We start from the raw sequence: 23,375 nt of genomic DNA on the forward strand, positions 1-23,375 counted from the left end.
TCATACAAGGTGGGGAGACTGAAGAAGACCGCATGTACCCAGGTGTTGGGGGACCCACCTTCCACACCGCGGAGCCTTCCTTTCCTTCCCTGAACTTTCCACAGGCCCCCTCCCCTGGCCGGCCCTCATCCCTGGGGAGCCCCGGCTGGGAGGGGGGCAGGCAGGCTGGCCAGGACCCCGGTTTCTCCCCAGAAAGACTACAGCTGGAGCCAAGCAGCAGGTGTCTCAGGCACGTGGGTTCACGGACACGGCTCAAGCATCAGTTCCATCATCAGAAAGTGAGGCCCCCGGCGGCTGCTCGGCCCCCAGCAAGGGCTCACACTTTGGTTGGTGCTTTCTCTTCCGCCTTAGAGCCAGGTAACCCATTCTCTGTGTTATCATTCCCTGAGGAACTCATGAGGCACTCTTTCCTGGAGAGGGAGAGAGCAGGAGAGGGCACTGGTGAGGTGGTGAGGACAGGAGCAAGAGTAAGGGGTCAGCTCTGGAGAGAAGCGGTGGGCCCCACAACCCGCCCCAGGCCCTCTCTCTGGCCTTCCGGAGGGCACAGGTGGCGAGACGTCAAGTCATCTAACCTCTCTGGGCCTCAGTTTCCTCATCTATAAAATGGACGTAACGATGACACCTTCTTCGTGGGGGTGCCACAAGGCATCAACGAGTACCTGGAACGGTGCCTGCCACGTGGACAGGACCCGGGAAGGCTCACCGTCACCTAGTCGCCCCAATGTGGCAAAAGGCAAGAAAGAGTACCAGGCGCTGTTCCCAGGGGTCAGGGCTCCGGGGAAGCCAAGCCAGGTTAATTCCCAGGCTGGGCCAGCCCAGGGGAAGGGTGCAGGCCAGCGGGCAGTACGTCAAGGACAAAGAGCTCCTCCCCAGGCCCCCCGCGGGCCCTTCAAGGCTCCCTGAGCCGGCTGTGACCAGAGGTGGAGGAACACTCACGGAAGAGGCGGAGAGAAAGAGCAGGGCATCGAGGGCGGCAGGTGTGGACAGAGTATGGCGGGATGGGGAGACGGCAGGAGGAAGGAGAGATGGTTACACGGGAAGACATCCCCCAGGAGTGCCACCACCCTGCCTGCTCAGAACTGGTCGTGTTCCAGGATAAGAATGCCCCACCTCAATGCCCGTACCCAGGCTGCATACGGCTCTCCAGAGAAGCCCTGACCGCTACATCACTCCGAGCTCTCTGCTTGTGAAAGCTTCCGAGGCTTTTTCATGGCTGCTGTGGCCACAGACTATCTTCGCCTCACCCCGGACTTGTGCAGCCAGCTTCGAGGCCTTCGGGAAGGACTTGCTATTTTGTCCTCATCGGTTTTGTCTCGCAAAATTTACTCCAGAGCTGCAGCCTACCGAGCTCCTCCTAGATCCCAATTCTGTTCTCTAATAGTCACTCGGTTCCTGGAAATTTGATATTCTTGGTGTCACTCAAATCCTAGTAACAATGAATAAGCAGGGCCCGGTGGCATACCACTAAAGACCTCTATTCAGATGGATCTATCTACCTTTCTGTCTATCTTTCTGTCTGTCTGTCTATCTATCTATCTACCTACCTGCCTGCCTACCTACCTATCCCTATACCTATAGCCAACCAGACAACCACAATCTACCTAATTGTACTCCCAAGCACTCCAGATTTCTTTACTGAAAAGCTACTCGGTACCCAGCACTGTGTCAGACTAGCAGGCGCTGAGTGCCTGCTCTCAGAAAATTTGCAGTCTTCCAGAGATGTGACATTAAACACATGACCCCAACACAATGATAGGGTGAAGGGTGTGCCGAGGAGGGATTCCCCGAGGAGGCCTCCTCCTAGGGATCGGGGAGGGCTCTTTGGACATGTCACAGAAGTTGAGTCCAACAAAGATGAGCAGGAAAAAGGGAGGAGACATTCCAGGCAAAGGGAACTGCGCCTTTGAGGAGAAGCCCAGAATTGATCCCAAGATGCTGTCCCGCATCTCCCTTCTGCTCGGGAAGCCACCCCATCTCTGCTGTTAATGCAGGCTTTCCTGCACTCAGAGGACCCTTGCAGGCTTCCCCGGGGTCTGAATCCCACCTCCAGCCTCCCCTCCCACCCAGTCCCTGTGCTCACCGAGGCCAGACCCATTCTTCCAAAGCCCTCTGATCATGCCAGGCCCTGAGAGCTCTCACAGGCTCCAATGCAGCCAGAAGGAAAACCGACCTCAACCCGGACTCCCAGGTCCCCAGGGGTCTCCCCGCAGCCCCCTCTGCAGGCTTTTTCTCTCCTTCCCCCCCGCCCCCCAACCACACGCCCCGCTCTCCCATCCAACAAAATGCCTTGTTCTTCAGACACATCCCTCCTCCCAGACTGTCCTCTTCTGCTCTCAGCAGTTCTGGAACACCCTTCTCCTGACCCTCCCCAAGGCTTAAATTACATCCATCTCGCAAGGCCTATCACAAATGTCCCTTTGGCCAGAAATCCTTCCCTAGTGTTCCACCCTCTCCTGAACCCCTGAAGCATTCTACTGCACCTCTGCGTGAAGTGTTACCATCTGCAGCAACCTCTTGATTTACCAGCGCCCTAGCAAGAAAACATTTGGTCTGCCTGGTCCTTGAGGAACCCCTGGTGGCTCCCGAGAACCACTGTTTTCTTTTCTAAATGCTTTTAAACCATATGCTGAACAGTCCGTTCTCCAATTTCGCTAACCGTCAATAGCAAAACTGGTTATTAAAAACAAAATGTGGTCCAACTCCATGCTCCTGGTCCCTCTCCAAACTCTCCAAAACCCTGGTCATGATGCGGGGAGACAGTCCAAGATTTCTTCATCCCAGCCAGTGCTGGAGGTGATACCCCGAGCCTCCCGCTCTCTACCCCCAGCGCTGTTCCCTTAATGTCCCCCCTGCCTTCAGCTTCCCTGCCTTCTCACCAGTACAGTTTCTGCCCTTTCCAGCCTAACTCCCTCTTCTCAACAAAGCGGAATGACGGGAAGAGAAACAGAGCAGTTCTGGGGCGCCTGGGTGGCTCAGACAGTTAAGCACCCAACTTCAGCTCAGGTCATGACCTCTCTCTCGGTTCATGGGTTCGAGCCCCACATTCCAAATGCCTTTTCACTTTCTCCTCCTGCTGTTCAGGAGCCCGACACAGTTCTGGCAATTCCAGGCCCCGGGGGCTGGGCTCGTACCCTCCCTCCCTTCCCATCCGTCTTAAACCTGAGCTCGCCCTGGGGTTTCCGGCAAGGCCCTATCGGCCTTCTTAGATTTTAGTCTCCCCCGTGTGAACTTTCAGAACAAGGGTCTTCCCATTTTAGAGTTTCTGTACACGGAATCTCGCATTTTCTGTGATTCGACAAAGCAGGCGTCGTCAGTCCTCTGGTAAGACTTAGGCTGGGGAGGTGCACATGGAAAGAGAGGAGCTAACGGGACGGACAGGAAGACCGCTAGAGGAGAAAGAGCAGGCAGGTTGTATTCGTGTACTCCGGGAACTCAATAAATTCCTCCAGGAGGGAGAGGAAGAGGGGCTGGGAGGCGGGAGGAGGGGCGCAGGGATGGGAAGGAGGGGTAGGCGTGGGAAGCGAGGATGGGGTGAGGGGACACATGGAAGGATGCAGGCGGACGGGGGGCAGACGGCAGTGGGATGAGACGACCCCGGCAACACCCACGAGAGAAGACGGGACGGGGCGGTGGGCCCGTGGGGGGGACAGGAGCGTGCGGTGGAGCCAACTCACTTTTTCTCCTGAGTCTTCTTGATGACGAAGGCGATGAACTTCTTGAGCAACAGAATGCAGATGAGGAGCCCGATGACCCCGCCCACGACGCCCAAGATGATGAGGGTCACCGTGTTGTCCACTTCTTCCACTGCATGGCCAGAGCAGGGAGAGGAGGGGGTGGGTGAGGGGAGCGGGAGTCACCTGGAGCCCGGCATTTTGGCAGCCCGGCGGCTACAGCCCTCCGACCCCGGGTCCGCGGCCCTCCCCAGGCCTTGCAGCAGGAAGTAGAAGCTGGAACATGGCGTCCACCAGGCTAAGGCACCACATGAAGAGGGCCCTCCCCCGACCCCCTCCGTGCACACACCCTCTCACAGGCACACACGCCGTTCTGGAATAATCCAGGCGCGGGGCCACAGCGGCTTTTGAGCCCCAAATTGCCACATCGAATGTCACTGCTTCTTTCTGGGCCTCTTTTGTCCGTGCAGGAAAAATGAAGCATCTCCCTCTAACAACTTCTCTGCGGCAGGAAGTCTTCAGGGTCAGGTCGTCCGGATTTTAACTACAGGATTTCAACAGTCACTAACGAGCTGGTAACTGGAGCTGGTCACTAACCCTTCTACCTCGGTTGCCTCCGCTGAACTCCTGACTTCCGGAACCCCCTCCACTCCCTGTACCCCGACCTCCGTCGAGAAAATTCCACCCTTCCGGTTGTTTTGGCCAAAATGCTTGCAGTCATCCTTGACCCCTCCCTTCTCCAAACCCCACATCCCATTCACCTGAGCATCCTGATGGCCCTAACTTAAAAATCCCAGAATCTGACCTCTCAGTGCCACACTGGCCCAAGACATCCTGGCCTGGATGTTTGCAGGAGCCTCTTAACCGGACTCCTTACTTCATCATCTATTCTTGGCCCTGCAGAGAGCTTGTTCCAGGTTAATTCTTCTACTCAGAGCTCTTTAGTGGCTCCCGTCTCCCTCAGGCCCCACACAATATGGCTTAATCTGACTCATTTCTAATTGCTCTGCTCCAGCCACAGTGGCCTCTCTCTCTTTTTTTGTTTTTCTTCCCACCCACAGTGGTCTCTTTGATGTTCAAGTATCTGCCTCAGGGCCTTTGCCCTTGCTGTTCCCTCTGCCTAGACTATCTTCCCAAAGATATCCCCATTGCTTCCTCAAATGTCCTTCTTCTCTGTTGCCTTTTTGGTACGGCCTTCCCCTCTTTCCTTCCCCGTTTTGCTTTTTCTTCACAACGCCGGCTATGTTCTCTTCGACGACATCATCTTCTTCTTTATTTTGTTTACTATATATCTCCCCTGACTGGAAGGACGTCGCCAGAAGGGCGCAACCTTGTCTACCTTGTTCGTGCTGTGTCTTCGGCACCTGGAACAACGTCTGCCACCCGGTAGGTACTCAATAACTATCTGGTGAATAGAGGAATGAAGGAGTCTATAAAAACGGAGAAAAGATCCCTTCAAGGGGACGTGTGAGGATCAAAGGAGCGAAGGTAAGACCCAGCGCCTAACTCAGGGTCTGGCACCCAGAAATGCTCCGTAAATGTGGCTTCCCTGCCTCTCCTCTTCCCTCATGGAAAGGCTGCGCACAAAGTGGGATAACATCCAAACATAGTAGAGGAGGTGATGCTCTACACAGCGTTGACCCAGATGGCTCCAGGCTCATGGCGAGCTGCCTGGACGGCCGCTGGCTCTGCCCCTGACACGGCCAACAGTGAACCCACGGGCATCTCTCTCTCCAGGCCCCACATCATCCGGGAGGGCAGTGAACCCCCAGGAACACAAGAAATGCAGCACAAGTAGGATCCTTGATCAGCTTCCCTCCCTTTTCTTCTCTGCTTCTGTGCCTCCTTAGCCTGGCAGACGCCCCATCCGCGAAGCCCAGCCTAACACCTCCAGCCCCTTCTCTAACCACCTCTAGCGCCTGGAGTCATGTGACCACCTGGCTCCTCACCACCGGCTTCTTCACCGCCCAACCGTTCCATCTGTGCCAGACGGCAACCCCCAACTGGGGTTTAAGCTCCAGAGGGGAGCGATCGTTCTTATCAATCTCGGTTGCCTGTGCCTCTCCACGCTCCACCCCTACTTCAGGTCTCTGCTCACCCGTCTTCTGTCCTACCCTGAACTCTAAACTCCTCAAGGGAGACCACTGTGGATCAGTCGTAGCCCTTTTGGTCGGATACGTGGCATGCGACCAACAGTTGCTAAGGGAATCCACAAGAGCAGTAATGATCGGCACACCCCACGAACTTCCCCCCACAAAACACTCCTAGCTCACGTCTCTACTTCTCATGGGTACCCTAGGAGAATGCAGATTTTACAGATGAGGAAAACCGGCTCAGAGGAGCGAAATGTATATCACGAGCTGTTCAGCAGCAGAATGAAGTCTTCCTGCTCAGTTATTTGAGCTTCCAGATGTGACCCCAGTAACTCTCGAGAGCACAAAACAAAAGAAAACACCAGTGGGGTCCATTTTGCCATTTCACTGTAACACTGAGTGGGGTATCCCTGGTCCCAGCCCCCACTGCTTACGTTTATCGACGACTTGGAGGGTGATGGTGGCCTGGTGATGAATATTTTTCTCCTTGGGGTTCCTCACATGACAGGTGTATTTGCCCGTGTCGCTGAATTCTAGGTTCCTCAGCAGAATGGAAATGTTGTTCATCTTCTCCTTAGTGGAGCCCTCCAGAGTGATGCGATCATCGTCTTTTGACTTCACCTTGGGGTCAGACTTCTCATTCTTCACTGTCCCGTCTATGATCTATAGGGGGAAGGAGGTGGGGAAGAGATGGCCGAGAAAGAATCAGAGTCCTCAGAAGTCACGGCATCACTTCAAGCCCATCCCTTAGGTGCCTCCCTGCCCAGGTCCAGAAAGAGCCTGCCACCAGAGACGCTCCCCCCACTTGGTTTCCTCCCAATATCAATGACTCTGCCTGTCTAACCTGAATTTTGCTTGCTTCACGCTAAACCCATTTTCTGTCATTAAGGTCTCCCTGGAACGCAGCACAGCGCTTACTGCTTTCTTCTTAAAAGCCTTTTACATAATGACTCCGGCAAATCCCACACTCATTTCCCTCTGTCAACACCCCCCACCCCAGCCTTTGCTGACGCCTTGTCCCCTGTCCATCTGAATTCTGGCCCTCCGTCAAGACCTGGGTCAATCCCGATCCTACGGCACTGTCCGTCAACAGCCTCTGAGTTCGGCGTTTAATTACATCCAGAGTTGGTCTCTTGTGGCTTCCTTACTTACACCTTGGGACCCCTACTGGACCACGCGGTGACTCCTCCCTGAGCCCCTGTTGACTGATCCACCCCACCCCCAGCCCACAGCCCTGCCAGATACTCCTGGAGAGCTTCCTCTTGCCTCCCTTCAGGTACAGCTCCCCAGCCCTTCTCCCCTTGGCCTCTTCTCATTTCCTCTCTGCAAGCCTTCCAGAGGTCTTTTCCCTCTCCCGTTTTTTAAATTATTTTCACACAAGCAATCCAAGTTTCAGGTATTCCTTCAGACCAGACAAGGACTCTAGCCAAGAATGCCAACAAATCCCCCAATTCCGGAAACACAGTCTAAGCATTCCTCCCACTTGGATCCTTCTGGACAGCTCTGGGAAGAATGCTAGGAGCAAGGGTGACACAAGGTGGATCCTGGGGACCGTTGCAGGGATGTCATTCCAGAAGGGACCAGACCAGGGGAACGGGAGGCAGGGGTAAGGCACAGGGAGCTGAGCTGTCCCCTCCCCTCCCCCCACGACTTACAGTCCTGAATGTGTCGCTGCTGTTGTACGACCACCAGAAGTAGAGGTCCTGGAAACCAAAGCAGCTGGAGAACGTGCAGGGCAGCAAGATCTCCGTGCCGTTGACGGCGTAGATGGTGGTGGCTTTTCCCACGGACACCTCCAGCGACAGGGACACGGGGAGCAGGAAGAGACCTGTGTGAGAGACACCACCCCCCTTAATAAAACTCCACGGGAATCCCCAGCCTGGAGCTCTGGAAGAGGACACACGGGCAGGGAGGAGTGGCTTGGCCGGGCAGGGAGGTCTCTGTCACCCTCGGTATCAACTTGGGGAGGACGGTCCTCTTCACTGCAGCTCACACTGCCTGAGCCACCCGCCCTCATTCATTTCTCCCGCCTGGCCCGGGCCGGTGAGCCGCCCTTGTGGCACACGGAATGACCACCAGGGGTCACCCCAACCCAAGAAAAAGGGGCCCTCGCCGCGAGTCGGCGCCCCCTAACCTGCGGGGCAGTCCCTGAAAGTGCCATTCCCGCACCCCGCAGGTGCCGGACGGGCTCGGCCTATTGGCGGTGGGAATGGCCCCTGGGACGCTGCGCGGCCCCCTCGTTACATTTCCCGGAGTGGGGGGTGGGGACGAGGCGAGGTCCCGCGCGGGGAAGAAGGGAAAATGGGCAAACCCCGTCCCCGACACCGCGCAGCGGCCTCTTCGTCCTGAGCCGTGGACCCTCGCACCGGCCCCCGGGGGCTGAGAGGCTGAGGGCCACCTCGCGCCGGACCGTGCCTGCCGGGCCGGGTCCCACGGCCCCTGGACACCTGCCGGACCCTGAGAACAGGAGGAAGGCGACCCCCCGGGGCAGGACCGACGGGGGGGGGGGGGGGGGGGGGGGGTGGCGGACCAGGGGACCGGGGGAGGGGGTGGGGTGGCTCGGGGGCTCGGGTCAGGCGAATGTAGGAGAGAAAGGGAGCGGGCAGACCCCGCTGGAGGCAGAGTCCAGACGACAGGGATGCACGGGATACGGGCGGTGTGGAGGGTGCCGGACCGCTGTCCCCTCCTGGCCCGGAGTAGCCCGGACTGTCCCCCACACCCCACAGCCCCTCTCGGCCCTCCTTCCGGGAACGTTCCTCGAGCGCCTCCCCACCCCCCACCCCCCCGCCGGTCTCTTTCTCCCAACCTCGCACCCACTACTCAGGACATCATTGGGCCTGGGAACCACCAGTCTCCACTCGCCTCTGGGACCCACCTCGTGGCCCTGGCCCTCCTCCTGTCCCACAGAGTCCTTTGAGGAGCCCCGCGATAGGGGGCGTGGGGAGGAGGGGCGTCAGAATAAGATGCCTAGCTGTCCTTGCCCCTAAGTGAAAGGGGCACCTGGGGTGGCCCTGAGCGAGGTCTCAGAGAGGGTCCTACTCAGGTTCCCAGCCATCCCCGGAATAATGACCCTTTTTCCTGGGCCCAGAGCTCTGCTACAGGCCGCACGTGGGTGATCCCATTTCATTCCCAACTCACACCTGGAAGATGGGTATTTCTGTAAGACTGAGCCACTCAGGCACCCGGACTTCCGGCTCAGGTCAGGATCTCACTGTGGGTTCCACCCCTGCCTCTGGCACCGAGCTGAGGGCTCGGAACCTGGAGCCTGCTTCCGATTCTGGGTCTCCCTCTCGCTCTTTCCCTCCCCTGCTCTCGCTCTGTCTCACCCTCTCAAAAATAAAAATAAGCATTACAAATAAAAAGGTGGGTATTAGCAATCCTACACTTTACAGACGGGAAAAGTGAGACTCAGAAAAGCAAAGCGTGTTGCCCAAAGTTGTACAACTCGTGGGGTTCTGGAAACGTGAACCCAGGTCTGACTCAAGAGCTAGCGCGCAGGAGGGACTCCTGCACTGACTCCTGTCCCGAAGTTTCCCTGATTTTTCTTCCCAGACTGCAGCTCCTCCCAGCTGCTTGGACCTCCGGCCTGGCGTTCCCAGAGTGCCCGAGCTAGAGGCCCCAGGCTGATCCGTTACTCTCACTGCCCATCTTAGAGACGGGACAGCAAGGCCCCACATGGGAAGTGACTTGGCTGCACTGACCGGGCATGATGTCTGGGCCCCCTGAGACCCCCCCCCCGCCCCAGCCCAGATCCGCTCTGCAGACAGTCCGTAGATGGGTGTTGTTCCCAAGACAGCCAGGGTCAGTCCTTGTCTTAGGGGTCACCAACCTCTCTCTTTGTCCCATCCTGACTCTCAGGGACCTCTTTTGTCTACCGTGATTCCTTCATGGTCCCTCATCAGTTTCTCCTTGCTTTGCTCACCGGAGGTAATGATGCACCTAAGCAGTGCTTTTTAAATGACAGCGAAGGGCTCCAAGGAGAGCCAACGGCCCCGCTTCTTGCACTCAGGGCTCCACTCAGCTTCTTCACGTCCCCTCAGCTGCTGAAGGCAACGTGGAGGGCTCTCACCTCGAAGGTCAGAAGAAACACGCAATGGTCCAGGAACCCATCGTGGCCCCTGCCAGTGTCGATCACAGCCGATACTTACTGAGCATGTACTATGTGCCAGGCACATCGGATCTATACCCATCCTGTGAGCGACGTGCTATGATAAGTCCATATTATAGATGAGACGACTAGCACAGAGAAGTTAAGTGGCTCGCCTTTCGGTCAACAAGAAACATTTCCAGCATTCCAAAGCCCCAAAGCAAGAAACTCCTTTCTTACATCCTAGTAGAGAAGGGTTTGCCTGCCAAGGTTCCCATGAGTGTTGAGAAGTTAGCCCTCATTCTTCGATCAGCTCTTATGTGCCAGGAATTGTTCTAGAATGTGGCTTTCCAACTTGAGACAGCATGGGAATCACCAAGATGGCTTGGCCCACCTCTGGAGTTTCTGATTCAGTCCAGAGAGCCTACCGGAAATTAGAAATTTGCATTTCTAGGGGCGCCTTGGGGGGCTCGGTGGGTTAAGCTTCTGAAGCTTGATTTCGGCTCAGGTCATGATCTCATGGTTCCTGGGCTCGAGCCCCACATTGGGCTCGGTGCTGACAGTGCAGAGCCTGCTGGGGAGTCTCTCTCTCTCTCTCTCTTTCAAAATAAATAAACATTTTTAAAAAAAGAAATTTGCATTTCTTCATGTTCTCAGGGAATACTTTGGTCAGCAACAACACTTTGAAAACCACTGTCCTAGAGGATTTATCCATATTAACGCCAGCTTTTATTAGAACACCAAAAGGTAGGTATAATTTTTCTCATTTTACAGATGGTGAAACTGAGGCTCAGAGAGCTTACATAACTTGCCCAGGGCCACATAGTAACTGGTGAATCTGGGACTGAGCCCAGGGCATGTTATATGCCCTGTCTCATTTAATCCTCATAATAATCCTAGGAGGTAGTTATTTTTATCCTTAATATACAAAATGAAAGGAACAGGCTCAGAGAAAATCACTTGCTCAAGGCCACACACCCGGTGAGTGGAATAAGCAGCATTCACACTCTCAAGGCTAGCTCGGCTCACTGCTCCTGGTTTCCTTTTTCCCTCTGCCCCTGCCCTGCAACACACCTCCCCTAGAGGTCTGGGGACAGCAGCCAGACAGGAGCAAGCGGCCGACTTCGGCTCAGGTCACGATCTCACGGTTTGTGAGTTCGAGCCCCGCACCGGGCTCTGTGCTGACAGCTCAGAGCCTGGAGCCTGCTTCCGATTCTGTCTCTCTCTCTCTGCCCTTCTCTTACTCTTTCTCTCTCTTTCTCTCTCAAATGTAAATAAACATTTAAAAAAAAATTTTTTTAAAAGATGGCCCTTCTGTAGGCAACACGAGCTCTGCTTCTGACCCCCATTGTTCCCCCAAACCAAGGAACAGAGTGCGGAACTATGACGGGGAAGCCTTCAGAAGCTTCCTAATAACCACAGGCCTCCCTCGGTGCCCAAGCTCCAAGGACAGCCATAGCTCCAGCCTCCAGTGCTCACTGGCACCTCTGGCCAGGAACCCGCATCCTGAGGCAGATGGGGGGGAACTCAAGTCAAGGGTGACATCCCCTCCCCAACCCCCGCCAGAATGGGATATCCAAGAACACCAAAAATACACATCGAAAGCAAAATCTTTCTGACTGCTTTAAATAGGGAGAGGCCAAAAAGGGCAAAAGAAGAGTCCAGAACGGAGGACAGGCTATTTCTTTAAGGTCTAGCTCATGACAATGCATATTTCTGCCTGATTAGCGTGTGCCTATGTGGATGACTTAACTCTAATACACTCAGGACTCCCACAGTGAAACATTGCCATTCCCAGCATAGCCTGGAGGGGACAAAGGAAAGGCAGAGAGGCTTCCACGGAAAAGTCCAAAGCCCTGCCCAAGTTCAGGCATCAGAGACGGCGGGCAAGCCTGGGCTCTGCACCGCACAGCCTCCCAGCGGTCTGGAAGTCCTGGCCGCTATGCCTGGGAGGCTCGTGCACAGAAAAGCCAGGGGCCTGTCTCCCGTGTTCTCCCATTGGCAATGCTCTACTGGGGGGACAGGAGGGAACAAGGGCAGATGTTGGTCCACTAGAGGCCCCCGGAAGAGTGCTTCAGTAGGATGACCAAGCCAGGAGCGGACTGGTCAGCAGGTGCCAAGCAGGCCCCACGCTGCCTGCTGACCTTGATAAAGTCAGAGACGCCACAGCCCGCATGCACACCCCAGACCAGGGACGCCTGTCTTTCCTACCTCCTGAGCTTGGTATAAAGACAAAACATGAGCTCACAAAGCCCAAGAAGGGCCTCGGTGAGGCCACCCCTCTGACCTAGGCACCTCGAAGGGAGAGGACGATGGTATTTGAAAGGAGGGAAGGGGACAGGGCTCACCCCCATCACAGGTCTGGACGCGACCAGGGGACCTCTAGGTCAATGGCCGGTGTCAGCCGAAAATGCCCCCAGGCCGTTCGCACACTACTTTGTACTCGTGCCCTATATCACCACTTGGAGGTGATTGTGTCTGTGCGGCCATTTCCCCGGAGTGAAGACGTTGCTTAGAATTTCAACTGTTTAGAATTTCAGTGTGTGCCTGTATTTGGGACTGGGGGCCTCTTTCTGGCTCAGGGGTCGATGAACAAGGTCTCACCCCGTGGAATACCACCCTGAGCCCCAAATCTTTGCCTTTGCTCCCTGAAAGGCCCTGACTACCCAGCGACTCTCGGAGCCTCCATTTTCTTTGCCCTTCTGGGAAGCCTTCGGTCCCTCCACTCTCATCTGGGTGCTGCGGGTATTGTCTGAGGAGTCACTCGAGCTGCCCAAGTTTTAGTAAAGTAAAAAAAGCCCTAGGGGCGCCTGGGTGGCTCAGTGGGTGAAGCGTCCGACTTTGACTCAGGTCATGATCTCGTGGTGTATGAGTTCGAGCCCCGCGATGGGCTCTGTGCCGACAGCTCGGAGCCTAGAGCCTGCTTCCAATTCTGTGTCTCCCTCTCTCTCTGCTCCTCCCCTGTTGATGCTCTGTCTCTCTCTCTCTCTCTCTCTCTCTTTCTCTCAAAAATAAATAAACATTTAAAAAAAATTTTTTAAGTCCTTGGTGCATGCAGATGTTATCATTAAATATTCACACCAGCGGGAATCTTACGGTCACCATCAAACATTCCAAGGCAAATGCCAAGGCAGGAAATGGTCTGCCACCTCTCCGCAAATCCAAGGATCAATCACTCACTCTCACACACACACACACACACACACACACCGCCAGAGGGGAGGGAGCAAAGAGGGGCAAGGTGGCATGGGCTCTAAGTTTAGCTCCAAGGGCTGGCCTGGCAGCATGGGAGGCGGAAGCAGGCTGACTGTAACAGGGGAGCTGATACGCTCTGGTCCCTGGCCCCGGGGGAGTCAGACAGAGACAGGCTCAAAGTTAGAGCTGAGTAGCAGAAAGTGGGCCGAGGCAGCAGGACAAGACCCCTCCTGAGGAGCAGGGCCCTGGGGACCGTGGGAGGCAGGGCTGGGCCAACCAAGGCCCCTGGGCCCAGAGACAAAGGAAAGATTTCAGCTCCCTCTCCCTAGGCAACCTGCCTACTTCCTGCCCACCCCCAGGAGCTTTGCTGAGACAGAAGTGTGCCCCCGAGAGAGTACTGGATGCTCAGCAAAACCAGCTTTGCCAACAAGTCCAAACAGCGAGCCTGCCCCCCCCCCTTGCAGCCACGGAATGGGTGTGTGGGCACAACCAGCCTGCGGCTTATGCAGAGATCCCTGCACTCTCAGCAAGCAGTGGGAGTACCTGTGCCCGGGGCCTACCTATCGCACTGATCCTAGCACTAGGGCGGGGGGGAGGGAGGGCTTTGGGATACCCCCACGGCCCGCATCTCCAGAAAACCAGCCCATCACCCAGTCCAGCTCAAAACCAAGGGCATCTCTCCACTCCTCCTCTTTCCCGCCCTCTTCTCCGTGAACTCCTTACCTCACCCTTTCCTTTCCTTTTCTCTGAGCGGGTCTGAGCACCTTCTCCTTAATTGTGTTCTCATTAAACAAGCCCTTAATAAATACATACCAAGGGAAAGAGGGTTGTGCAACATAGCACCCTCACAAGTGATAATTAAACACAGATCACAGCAATTAAGCAAATCGGGGAACAAGGAAGGGGCGGGCAGGACAGACATATTACCAGTTACAAGCTCAGGAAGGGACTGGCACCCACGTAAACCCCAGCCGCAACAATACGACCTTGGAAACTGCTTCTCTGTTTAAGAGAGGGATGTGTTGTGGGGTTATGAGAAATCTGTGGTCTCAATAAGTGAAACTGAGTTTGACATGGGGTGAGGGGGTGGCGGGGGAGGGACCCCGGGGAGCTTACTGCTTTGTGCCCAGTCTCTGCAGGTGTCTGGGCCCCCAAGCCTCTATCCCTACAGGCCTCACCCCTTCTTCAGCTCAAGAGCACAATCCTACTGACCTTCCCTCTCACCAGACTTTAGTCAACTGGGGGGCAAGTTGGGCTGACAGAGCCCAAGAGAACTGGATTGTGTCCCACTTGACCATCAATTGGCCATGTTGGGTGAGTCACCTTCCCTCTCTGGACCCTGGCTTCCTCATCCTTAGGGGAACTCTGTGATATGGTTTTCAAACTTCCTGCCAGCTCGGATGCTGCCAGGGAGCTTCTCAAGTTGGCTGTCCAGTTGCCCCTGTATCTCCCCCGCTGGACGGGGAGCAAAGATGGCGCCTGTGTCCCAAGTTCAAAGCAATGCCCTCTGTGAGGGCTCAGTAGCGGCCGCCTGGGCCGGGTCCAAGGAGGGACCCTGGTGGTCCTAAGTCTACCCAGCTGAACAGTCCTTGGGGGGAGGGGGGAGGGGACGTTTTCCACCTGGAGCAAAGTACCAGGACTCTGCCCACCGCAGGCAGAAGGCAGGGCAGAGGTGTTGATAAGTGGGCTGGTTTAATGACTGTAGGAGTTTGACTTCCCCAGGGACCCCTTACCCCTGCCGTGGCCGCAGTGGGCACCCGGGCTGATCAGAGGCAAGATGGGGGTGGGGAGAGCTGGCACACAGCTGCCCGCGCCCACCCGATGAAGAGGGAGCCTCAGGCCTCCCAGACGCCAACCTCATTAGGGTCACTGCGAAAGCAGCACAAACCTGCGCCCAAGGGACGAGAGACGACACCCGTGTCTTCTCGCCAGCTGTAGGGATGTAAGTAAATCGGTGGCTCCCGAGTGAAAGAAATACTCTACCCTCCTCCGCACCACGTGCATACACGTGGCCACCCAGGTCCGCATACAGTTTATTTACATTTGCACGCACAGCAGCGGCCGCCCTTAAAAGCTTCGGTCTCCCTGTTTCCGGCACAAACGCCTACATCATGTACCTAGCCTGACGAGGGGAGCTGCCAAAAGCCAAATCTGACAAATATAAACAGGAAGAAGGGCAGGTGCCAGAGATGGGGTCAGCTTACATTGACATCCAGCTATGATTTATGAGGGGATTAGATTCTGGACTGATACCATTCTCTAATCTCTTGGAGTTCGCCACTCAAAACTATCACGTGTATATTAACAGATATTAATACTCTCTTCCTTCGGGGTCCTCTGGATCTGTCTCCTCCGTCTTCGTGCTCATCCCAAAACGAAGAGCCCGGGAGCAGGTTAAACAGGTCCTCCCTGTGGTATCTCTTTGCAAGGAGAAGGAAAAGATCTTTCCTAAAAGGGGGCTTGAACGGTTCTCCAAGTCCTTCCAACCCTCCCCAGTCCCTAGTGTGGGGCTGCGGGAAAGACAGTGGGCACTGAGGAGATAGAGGGCAGAGACAAGCGGGAAAAGGGCCAGGAGGAAGGGGAGCCCCCCTCCACCCCCTCCAACTGGTGCATCCCGATGCCTGGGCATCAAGCCTCCAAGTTGCAAGCAGCTCTGGGTAGGGGGAGAAACCACCATCCCGACAGTCACAGGTGCAGCCCGCCTGGCATCCCCCCTACGCCCGGGGCACAGACACCCTCCCCCAGCAAGCCTAAACCTCAGGACTCCAGAGACCCCTGCTGCAGCGCCAAGATGCAGCTCCAGAAGCCCGGAGCTGAAGGCGCCAGGGACAGCAAAGAACTAATCACGGGGCTGGCGGCCGTTGGGGCGGGGGACACGCACCGTCCCCAGAGAGCACAGCCGTGCGAGCCGGGCGGCCGGCAAGAAACTGGTGGCGGCGCGGCTCCTTCCGTGCCGCACTCCAAAGCCCACCCGGTCCACGGCACTTCTCTTCTAAGTGTCCCCTCCCCTGGGGGAACAGGGTGGAGAAAGAGGAGAAGAGATCAAGCTGGGGCTGCCTTACCCAAAAGCCCAGTGCCCAGCCATCTCGCCGGGGCCGCGCCTCGGTCCCTGGCCCCGGGCATCGTTCTGTGGTCTCCGGAGCGCGCCAGGGGCGCGGGGACGGGCTACAGGGCACAGCCGCTCGCGGCCCGCGGTCTGCAGTGGGCCGCCGAGCCGCCGCGAGCTCTGCGCCGCCGGTCGGGGCTCGGGAAAGTTAGCGGGGAGAGCGCAAGAGCAGGGGGAGGGAGGGAGAGGAGGGGCCGGCTGCTGGAGCCGCTGCTGAGGGCACCGGGAGGAGAAGGAGGAGCAAGTGGAGGAGGAGGAGGAGGAGGAGGAGGAGGAGGAGGAGGAGGACGAGCAGGAGGATCGCCGACCGGGCGCAGAGGGGAGCGGCGCTGCGCCTCGGCTCTGGACGCGCTCCAGCCGCAGGAGGGGCGGCGGCCGCCGCGGAACCCCGGGCGCCCCCGCCCGCTGCGCACCCTGCCCCGCCTCGCGGGCCGGGAGCCCCGGGAGCGGGCCGGGCACCCCGCTTCCTCCCCAGCGCGGGCTGGGCGGCTGCGGCTCAGCACTGCAGGGCCACCCGCAGCCGCCCGCAGCATCCCGTGCGCCGAGCTGCCAATTAGGAGGATAGTTGGGGGTGGGGGTAGATGTGGAGCCTTTCGGGTGTTGGGAGGCTGTGTTGCTCTGCTTTGGGGAACGCGAGTCGGGCGGCGGCTCCCTCTCCCGGGGCCGCAAAAGGACCACTCGAACGTCCGCGGCCGGCACTGCCGCAGCGGGTGAGTGCGCGCGCGGGCTGGCCCACTGCGGACCCCCTGCGCCTGCGGCCCGCCGCCCGCCGCCCGCGCCCCCGCCGCTCAGGGCCCGGAGAACAGAGCCTCCAGTTGCAAACGGCCCCCGCCCCCCCCCCGCCCCCCCCTCCCCCGCCCACAGACCTCTCCCGAAATCGTGATGCTCCTGGCTGGGGAATCAGGCCAGACACTCCCTATGTGCGCCCGCTGCACCGTCCTTCTCATTTTGCCCACCCAGGCTGTTCCCCCGGAACCTGCTCTGTCTCCCTCCTCCAAGGGATTCCCTGAGTCTCCCTTTTGGGGGTGGGGAGTAAAGGAGCCCAGGGCAGGCCTCCCTGCTTGGGGTTACAGCCAGGTCGGAGGGCTGAGGTGCGATGGCAGAGGAGGGAGCCTTATCCAACCTGGAGGGACAAGCGAGTAGGGCTATTTGCCGGCCACCCAGACCCCCTCCCTCCACCACGGATCCTGTCCGCCTCCCTGACCCTCCAGTCCTTGCAGGTCTGGACACCGGCTCAGATTTGGAAGCCTGCTCCCATGTCACGGGCTGAGCCCTGCAACAGCCCCGTCAGTGCCCCCACTTTCTTAACCTGGGGGTCCCCCGGCCGGGCTTTAAAGAGATCCTGGGCTCCTTGAGGTTGTCGGGAAGATGCTCTGTGTTTCCAGGAGAGAGGCGCACTGCCTTTCCTCCGTGTCACTGTGACAGTGTTGTGGTGGCCCTGGGGTTAGGCGCCGGGGACTCCAATCCCAGCTCACTGCTGCGCGACCTTGAGCAAGTTATGCAATCTCCTGCAGAAGCCTCGTCTGTACTTTGTGATAGTTACCTCGTGGGATGGTTAAGAGCAGTGCTACTGAGACGGAGCCACCGGGAGGGGCCTCAGGGCCTCGCTCTGGCCCTCCTGTGGCCCTAATCTCCTCACTGGAAAAGGAGTTCGCCTGTCAGAAAGGAGGGTGGTCCACGCACCTCCTCTTCTAGACCGCGCTCCGGGTATCCGGGATCCTAGAATTCCCTGCTCAGATGACTCAACCCGGAGCCAGCCTCGTCCCCAGGCGCATCCCCTCAGGAGCTGACCGTGCCAGATGCACCCGCAGGCCCAGAGAGTGGGCAAGGGTCAGCTGTTTGCCGGGGCTGGGGAGTGGACAGAACCCGACATGCAGGGTGGAACGTTGCCAGGCAGACGTGAGAGCCCCCACCCCTGCAGGAGCCGAGAAGCAGCCCAGGGAATCCTTTTTGGACCTGGGCCTCGAATTAAGGCCAAGGAAAATTAATCCATTCGGAGGACAACAGATCAACTTTAACACTTTGGCATCTTGACATCTAACTTCTAGTTAGGCATAGACGTAATTTCCATTCGTCTACTTGCTCCGGGCCTTACAAACGTCAGAAGCGGACCTGACGATGAAGCCTGAATGAGATATTCTTTTATGCAAAAAGTGCTTAGCACAGTGCTAGACAGAGGGTGAGCGCACAGTACCTTTTCGTTCGTATTATTCTCAAAGAGGTCTGTGACCCAAAAATGCTCAGTCTCTTCCCATCTCCAGGCTCACCTCACCCTCTCCTCCCCACCCGAGATCCTGGACACTAGACCAGCAGGGCGGGCATCAAAGCTGCCCACTTTATTTTTACAGCAGGGGTCATGTTTCTCAGAACAGGAGGCTGAGGTGAGGGAGGAGGTGAGCCAAAGGGAAGGAAAGTGACCCCTGCCCAGAGAAGGGGGAGGGGAGGGGACAGAGCTCTCTGGATATCTTTAGATCCTGGCGACCGGAAACGGGGCCAGTGTCCCCGGTGCCCTCCGCGTCCCCGCTGCCTCGCTGCTCGTCATTCTTCACAGCCCGGAGAATTCTTAGGAGACACACACATTTCACAGATGAAGAAACGGGCCCAGAGAGGTAGAGTGTGGAGCCCAAGGTCACAGAGAAAGCGAGTCTTAGAGCCAGGATTAGAACCTCCCCCACTATGTGATTCCCTCTGTCCACGCCCCCCCAGCTTTCCTTTAAAGAACATCAGGAGGGTTCCACACTTGGGCAGAAGAAGTGCTTGAGAAATGCATTAGTGGCTAGGAGATTTCTACATTTATAGAGCACTTTCCCGAACAATTCTCAAAACCCTAGACCATTGATCCAGCTTGGAGGGTCCTCCTGAGTGTGCTGGGGAGAGACTGACCCTTTGAAAAACGTCTCCTTGAGGAACCCTCCCTGATTTAGCCCCCTTCGCCCCGCTCAAGAGCCCCCAGTCTCTGGGTGGGGGACGTGATTTCGGCACTTGGCTCTTTTCCCTCCTTCTGCTGGAAATCCCTGGAGGGCCGGGATGGTGTCTTGGATATAAGCCCCCAGCGGCACCCTGGAGGCTTGATCCTTGCTGGTGGCTGATGCACACTCAGGTCCTGGGCAGCCTGCTCAGAAATACCCTGAAGAGCAAGTTTTCAGGGGTTGCAGAGAGGGAGTGGGCCTCTGAAGTATCAGGATGTGCTGTCATTTCTCCGGTGGAGGGAGGGAGATGGGGCCTCGATTTAGGGGGAAGGAGGTTGTCTCCTGGGTAGGGGTCACGTAGGTTCTTTGAAACAGTTCAGGTGCCCTATCGGTTCCTGCCCTCGGGGAGCTGGAGCGGAGCCAGGAGGGAGAGCATAGGAGGGAGGGAGGGTCGGTGTGTGGCTGGGGAAAGGGGGAGCCCCCAACAGTTCTGGGAGCAGAACCCCAGCCCCCGGTGCCCGGGAAATGCTCTCCCAAGCGAAGGAACTCACTCCAGGGGCGGTCCCAGCTTCTAGCAGGGCAGGCAGATGGGAGGCTCAGTCCCCTGCTAGTTCTTGGAAAGGTGGCCAAGACCCCGGCAGGGGAGGAGGGGAAAGGGACACTCCTATGAGGTCTCGGGAGCTATTTTAAGAGGAGTTCCTCCTAAGTAACTGGGGCCTGGCAGGGAGCCTCCCCCCGCTCCCCCCCACCCCTCCCCCCACCCCCCGGCCCCTGCGCTGGCTCCCCCATGCCCTTGCCCCAAGGCCCCTCTCCCCCTCCTCCCCCAAAGCCCCCCCAAGCGGCTCCTGGCCCTGGCCCTGGCCCGGCCTTGCCGATAACTGAGCTCACTGGCAGTGGTGTAGACTCGGAGACTCAGAGACCACGGGGCTCTGCGGGGAGCCCCCGCCCTCCCACCTCACAGCTCCTCTCCCACCAGCCTGGGGTCTACCCCCAGAGGCTGCTTCTCCCACCACCTTCCCTGAGCCGCCCCGACCCCGACCCCTCGCTTATAAACAGAGCCCCAACCTCAGGACGGCGGAACTGCAGGCGCCCGAGATCCTCTGCCTGCATTAATTTAAAGTTAAATGCCCTCAAACCTTTCTGCCTCTCGGGTTGGGGCTGGGTGCACGCCACCCGCACAAACTTTTGGGAGCCTCCTTCCTAGTGCGCCTGGGTCTGTTCCCTGCCCGTCCCTCCCCGCCACTCGTTCCCTCCAGCTCCGAGTGCCCGCTCAGCCGCCCCCGGCCGCTGGCTCGGCACCCACTGAAGTTTGGCAGGTGCCGAGGGGGTTAACAGGACAGCACGCACCACACCAGCCCGCAGGCACGTGGTCTAGCGGCCGGCCAGGAGCCGGTCCTGGCCACCGTGCCCCTGCTCCCCGAGCCCACCTCGCCTTGTGGAGTTGGAGTAAAGATCAGCTCTTCCTGAACCCTCCTCACCCACCTCCACTTTCTAAGGGCTCTGGGCACAGGCAGGCAAGGCAGCCACCGCCTCCATGCCACCCATCATCCTCTTTTTCTGTTTTCTTCCAGGTTCTATCCAAACATCCTTTCGGGCAAAGGGGGTGGGGAGCCCCAGACAGATGAGCTCATTGGGAGGAGGAGGGCAGAGGGAGGAGGGAGCTGAACCGTCCTGACCAGAGAGGTGCTCACCGGGCAGTCCCAAGCTGGAGAGGGGCGTGTGTGTCCACTTCCGGGAGCAGGCATCCGCTTCCCTGCGGCAGCTCAGAGATGGGGTGAGTCCCCGGCATCTCTTTATTCCGGGCCACGTGGGGGTGGGCTGCGAAGCCCCGGGGCAGGGTCTCAGCTACCCCGCCCAGCACCCCAGAGGTTGTTTACTCACGGCTTCGAGGCTTGCCATGACCCCTGCCCTCCCGTCAAGGGAGCCTGGGGACTCGGGAGGGCTGGGGGCTGGGGGCATTGGGAAGGTTTCTTAGCCACTGCAGCCCGGTTGCCCCTGGCACTACCTTGTCAGCTGGACGGCCAGGTGCCCTCCCGGACCCGAGACCCGGGTCTGCCCTGAACGGGGCGCTGAGACAGACAGACCGAAACAGAAATGTAAAGTGGTATGTAGCCCCAGACGGGACTCCCTGAGTGTTCTGATGCGGTCCCCTCGGGATTTCGCAAGGGGAGGGCTGGGAGGATGTGAGTAGGAGGGGAGAAATGGCAGGGGAAGAAGGTGGGGGAGATGGAGAGTCGGCTCCTTGGAGTGAAGGGTAACTTGGAGAAGTTGGAGTGTGACCCAGGCCCAGGAGGAGGGGTAGGAAGCAGGAGGCAGCTGCCCTGAGAGCGAAGGAGGGGTTTTACGTGTTTCCAGAAGCCTAGAGGAGAAGGTGGCCAGAGACCAGGGACCAGAGACCGGGGCTGTTGGCACAGAGCTGTGCGGTCAAGGGCCAGGCCACGGAGGGCGGAGGGGGGATGTTAGGAGTCCACCGAGAAGGCTTTGCCTCTGCTTCCAAACACTTTTGCCCTTACCTCGTCCATGGTCATTTCGAGGTTGGCTCTGAGGCACCCTTCCCCCACTCGCTCCTCGACCTCTGGGCTGCGAGAGGCCGGTCCTCTGCCCCCTTCTGTCCTTCCTCGCAGTGTGATGTGACGCCTTTGGCATCGCTCTGCCCTGGGTTTGAGTCCTCTGCTATTTTCTAGCCATGTCACCTTGCGTGTAGACGTCCTAAGTATAGCAGAACCTTGGCCTCCCCATCTGGAAAAGTGAGAAAAGGATGCATATTTGGGGAGCTGTCCTGAAGATTCAGTCAGCTGACGTCCCTGGAATGCTTAGCTCGGGGCCAGACACAGGGTAGGTATTCAGTAAATGGCGGTTATTCTTACTAGTCTAGCCGACTCTCTCATCGGTTCCCCCCCCCCACCCCACCTCCCCAGCTCTCTCAGGCTGGACTCAAACCCAGCCCCACAACCCTTCCACTGCAGCGGGGTGTCCACACGGTGTGAGTGGGCCACAGGGCAGGGACGGGAAGGCTGAAGCCTTTGGTGAAGCTGGGAGGGCCCACGGAGGAGAAGGCGGTGAAGACTGGCACCTTCTAACAGTCTTGGCTGGAAGGACAGGGGAAGCTTTGCCCTGGCCGCAGGGCCAAGGACACAATTTGCGCTTGGCCTGGTCTTTGGAAAGAAGTCCCCGAGGATGCTTGACCCCAAATCTCCACCTTCTCCCAGACTGTTTCTCACCGCCAGTAGGCGCTCGCCACCTCCCCTCTCCCCACCATGGATGAATCAAGTAAAGATAAATAGGATGAAGGGGCACGAGGGTACAGAGGCAAGCTGGGGAAGGCTGGGACTGAGTAAGAGGCAGAGGGACAGGAGCTGGCCCGTGCACGTCATGTTAATCTTCAGCCAAGCAAGAGTTAAGCCTCCTTCTAGCACTTGAATCTGAAAATGAGGCCTGAAGAGGGTCATTGTACTTTGGAGGCATCCAGAAGTATGCCCTGATGTATGAATCTTTCGACAACACCCTCAAGCTATGCTTGAATACCTTCCGGGATGGGGATCTCATTACCTCCGAGAAACCCAACCCTCTGCACAGCTCTGACTTCCATTGGATCTCTGTCTGCCTCTGCCCACCAGCCCTAATGTGTCGCCTTGGGGCACAACGGCACAAGTCTAATCCCTCACCCCGTGGCCACAGACCTGGCCACCGTATCGGCCAAGAGCTGTGACACACGCTTCCCCTCCTGGTGGGATGAACCCTCTTCGGCTGCCCACGTGCCCACAGGAGGGGCTCGAAGTCGGTTGAGGCAAACAGCTCCTGGTCCGGTGCCACCTGTTTTACGGGCCAGTTGTCCCGGTTGAGAAGCAGAAGCAGCTGTGGTTGGGATAAAGGTGACTCTGTCAGGGCTGCGAGGGAAAGCCCCTCCCGTGGAATCCCAAGTAGCCCAGCTGAGCACCCAGTGCCCACGTGCCCCCTTCCCTAGCACTTCCTGGACGCTCAAAGGTCATCACTGCCAGAGAAAAGGAAGAAGTTACTTTCCCAGTCTTTCTCCCTTTTCTAGCCAGAGGCCTCCTCAGCCCTACAGGGGAGGGGGCTCGTAGGCAAGGCCACCTCACTTGGGCCATCTGAGAAGAGCTCCCGCAGCGCCCTGCCAGCACGGACCCTCTGAGCCCTCCAGATGCCACAGAGGAGGGCCAGGGACCTAGTGGGGGTTGGTAATCCTGTGCATCAAGCCGCCCAGCCCCCAGGCCCCCAGGCATTGCCCAGCCCCCTCTCACTGATGGCTTTTAGATACCACCCCCACCCCCGCAATATGAGAGGGAGACAAGTCAC

General features: G+C 57.9%; 1 protein-coding gene across 2 annotated transcripts; it reads right to left on the reverse strand.

Annotated features, from left to right (window-relative positions):
* SCN4B (sodium voltage-gated channel beta subunit 4) lies at window positions 1–16,176 on the reverse strand. 2 transcript variants are annotated; one of them, XM_042959314.1, is made up of 5 exons: window positions 16,109–16,176; window positions 7,420–7,592; window positions 6,199–6,427; window positions 3,675–3,804; window positions 1–410 (listed from the first exon to the last, which is right to left on the reverse strand). In XM_042959314.1, the coding sequence occupies exons 1-5, from the start codon at window positions 16,167–16,169 to the stop codon at window positions 317–319; spliced, it is 687 nt and encodes a 228-aa protein (XP_042815248.1). In that variant the 5' UTR covers window positions 16,170–16,176; the 3' UTR covers window positions 1–316. The 2 variants fall into 2 exon arrangements, with proteins under 2 accessions (XP_042815248.1, XP_042815249.1); XM_042959315.1 differs by lacking the exons at window positions 6,199–6,427; window positions 7,420–7,592 and having other exon boundaries at window positions 16,109–16,169.
* Between the last annotated feature and the right edge of the window lie 7,199 nt (window positions 16,177–23,375).

The sequence above is a fragment of the Panthera tigris genome, chromosome D1 (assembly GCF_018350195.1).
Source record: "Panthera tigris isolate Pti1 chromosome D1, P.tigris_Pti1_mat1.1, whole genome shotgun sequence".
NCBI classification, from domain to species: Eukaryota; Metazoa; Chordata; class Mammalia; order Carnivora; family Felidae; genus Panthera; species Panthera tigris.

Bases quoted from the DNA above. Each gene is read 5' to 3' on its own strand.
- SCN4B (XM_042959314.1), bottom strand. From the start codon at position 16,169: ATGCCCGGGGCCAGGGACCGAGGCGCGGCCCCGGCGAGATGGCTGGGC. The intron at 7,593-16,108 runs GTAAGGCAGCCC...TCTCTCACACAG, and splicing joins GCTGGGCACTGGGCTTTTGG to GTCTCTTCCTGCTCCCCGTG. The intron at 411-3,674 runs GTGAGTTGGCTC...CTCCCTCTCCAG, and splicing joins AAGAAGACTCAGGAGAAAAA to GAAAGAGTGCCTCATGAGTT.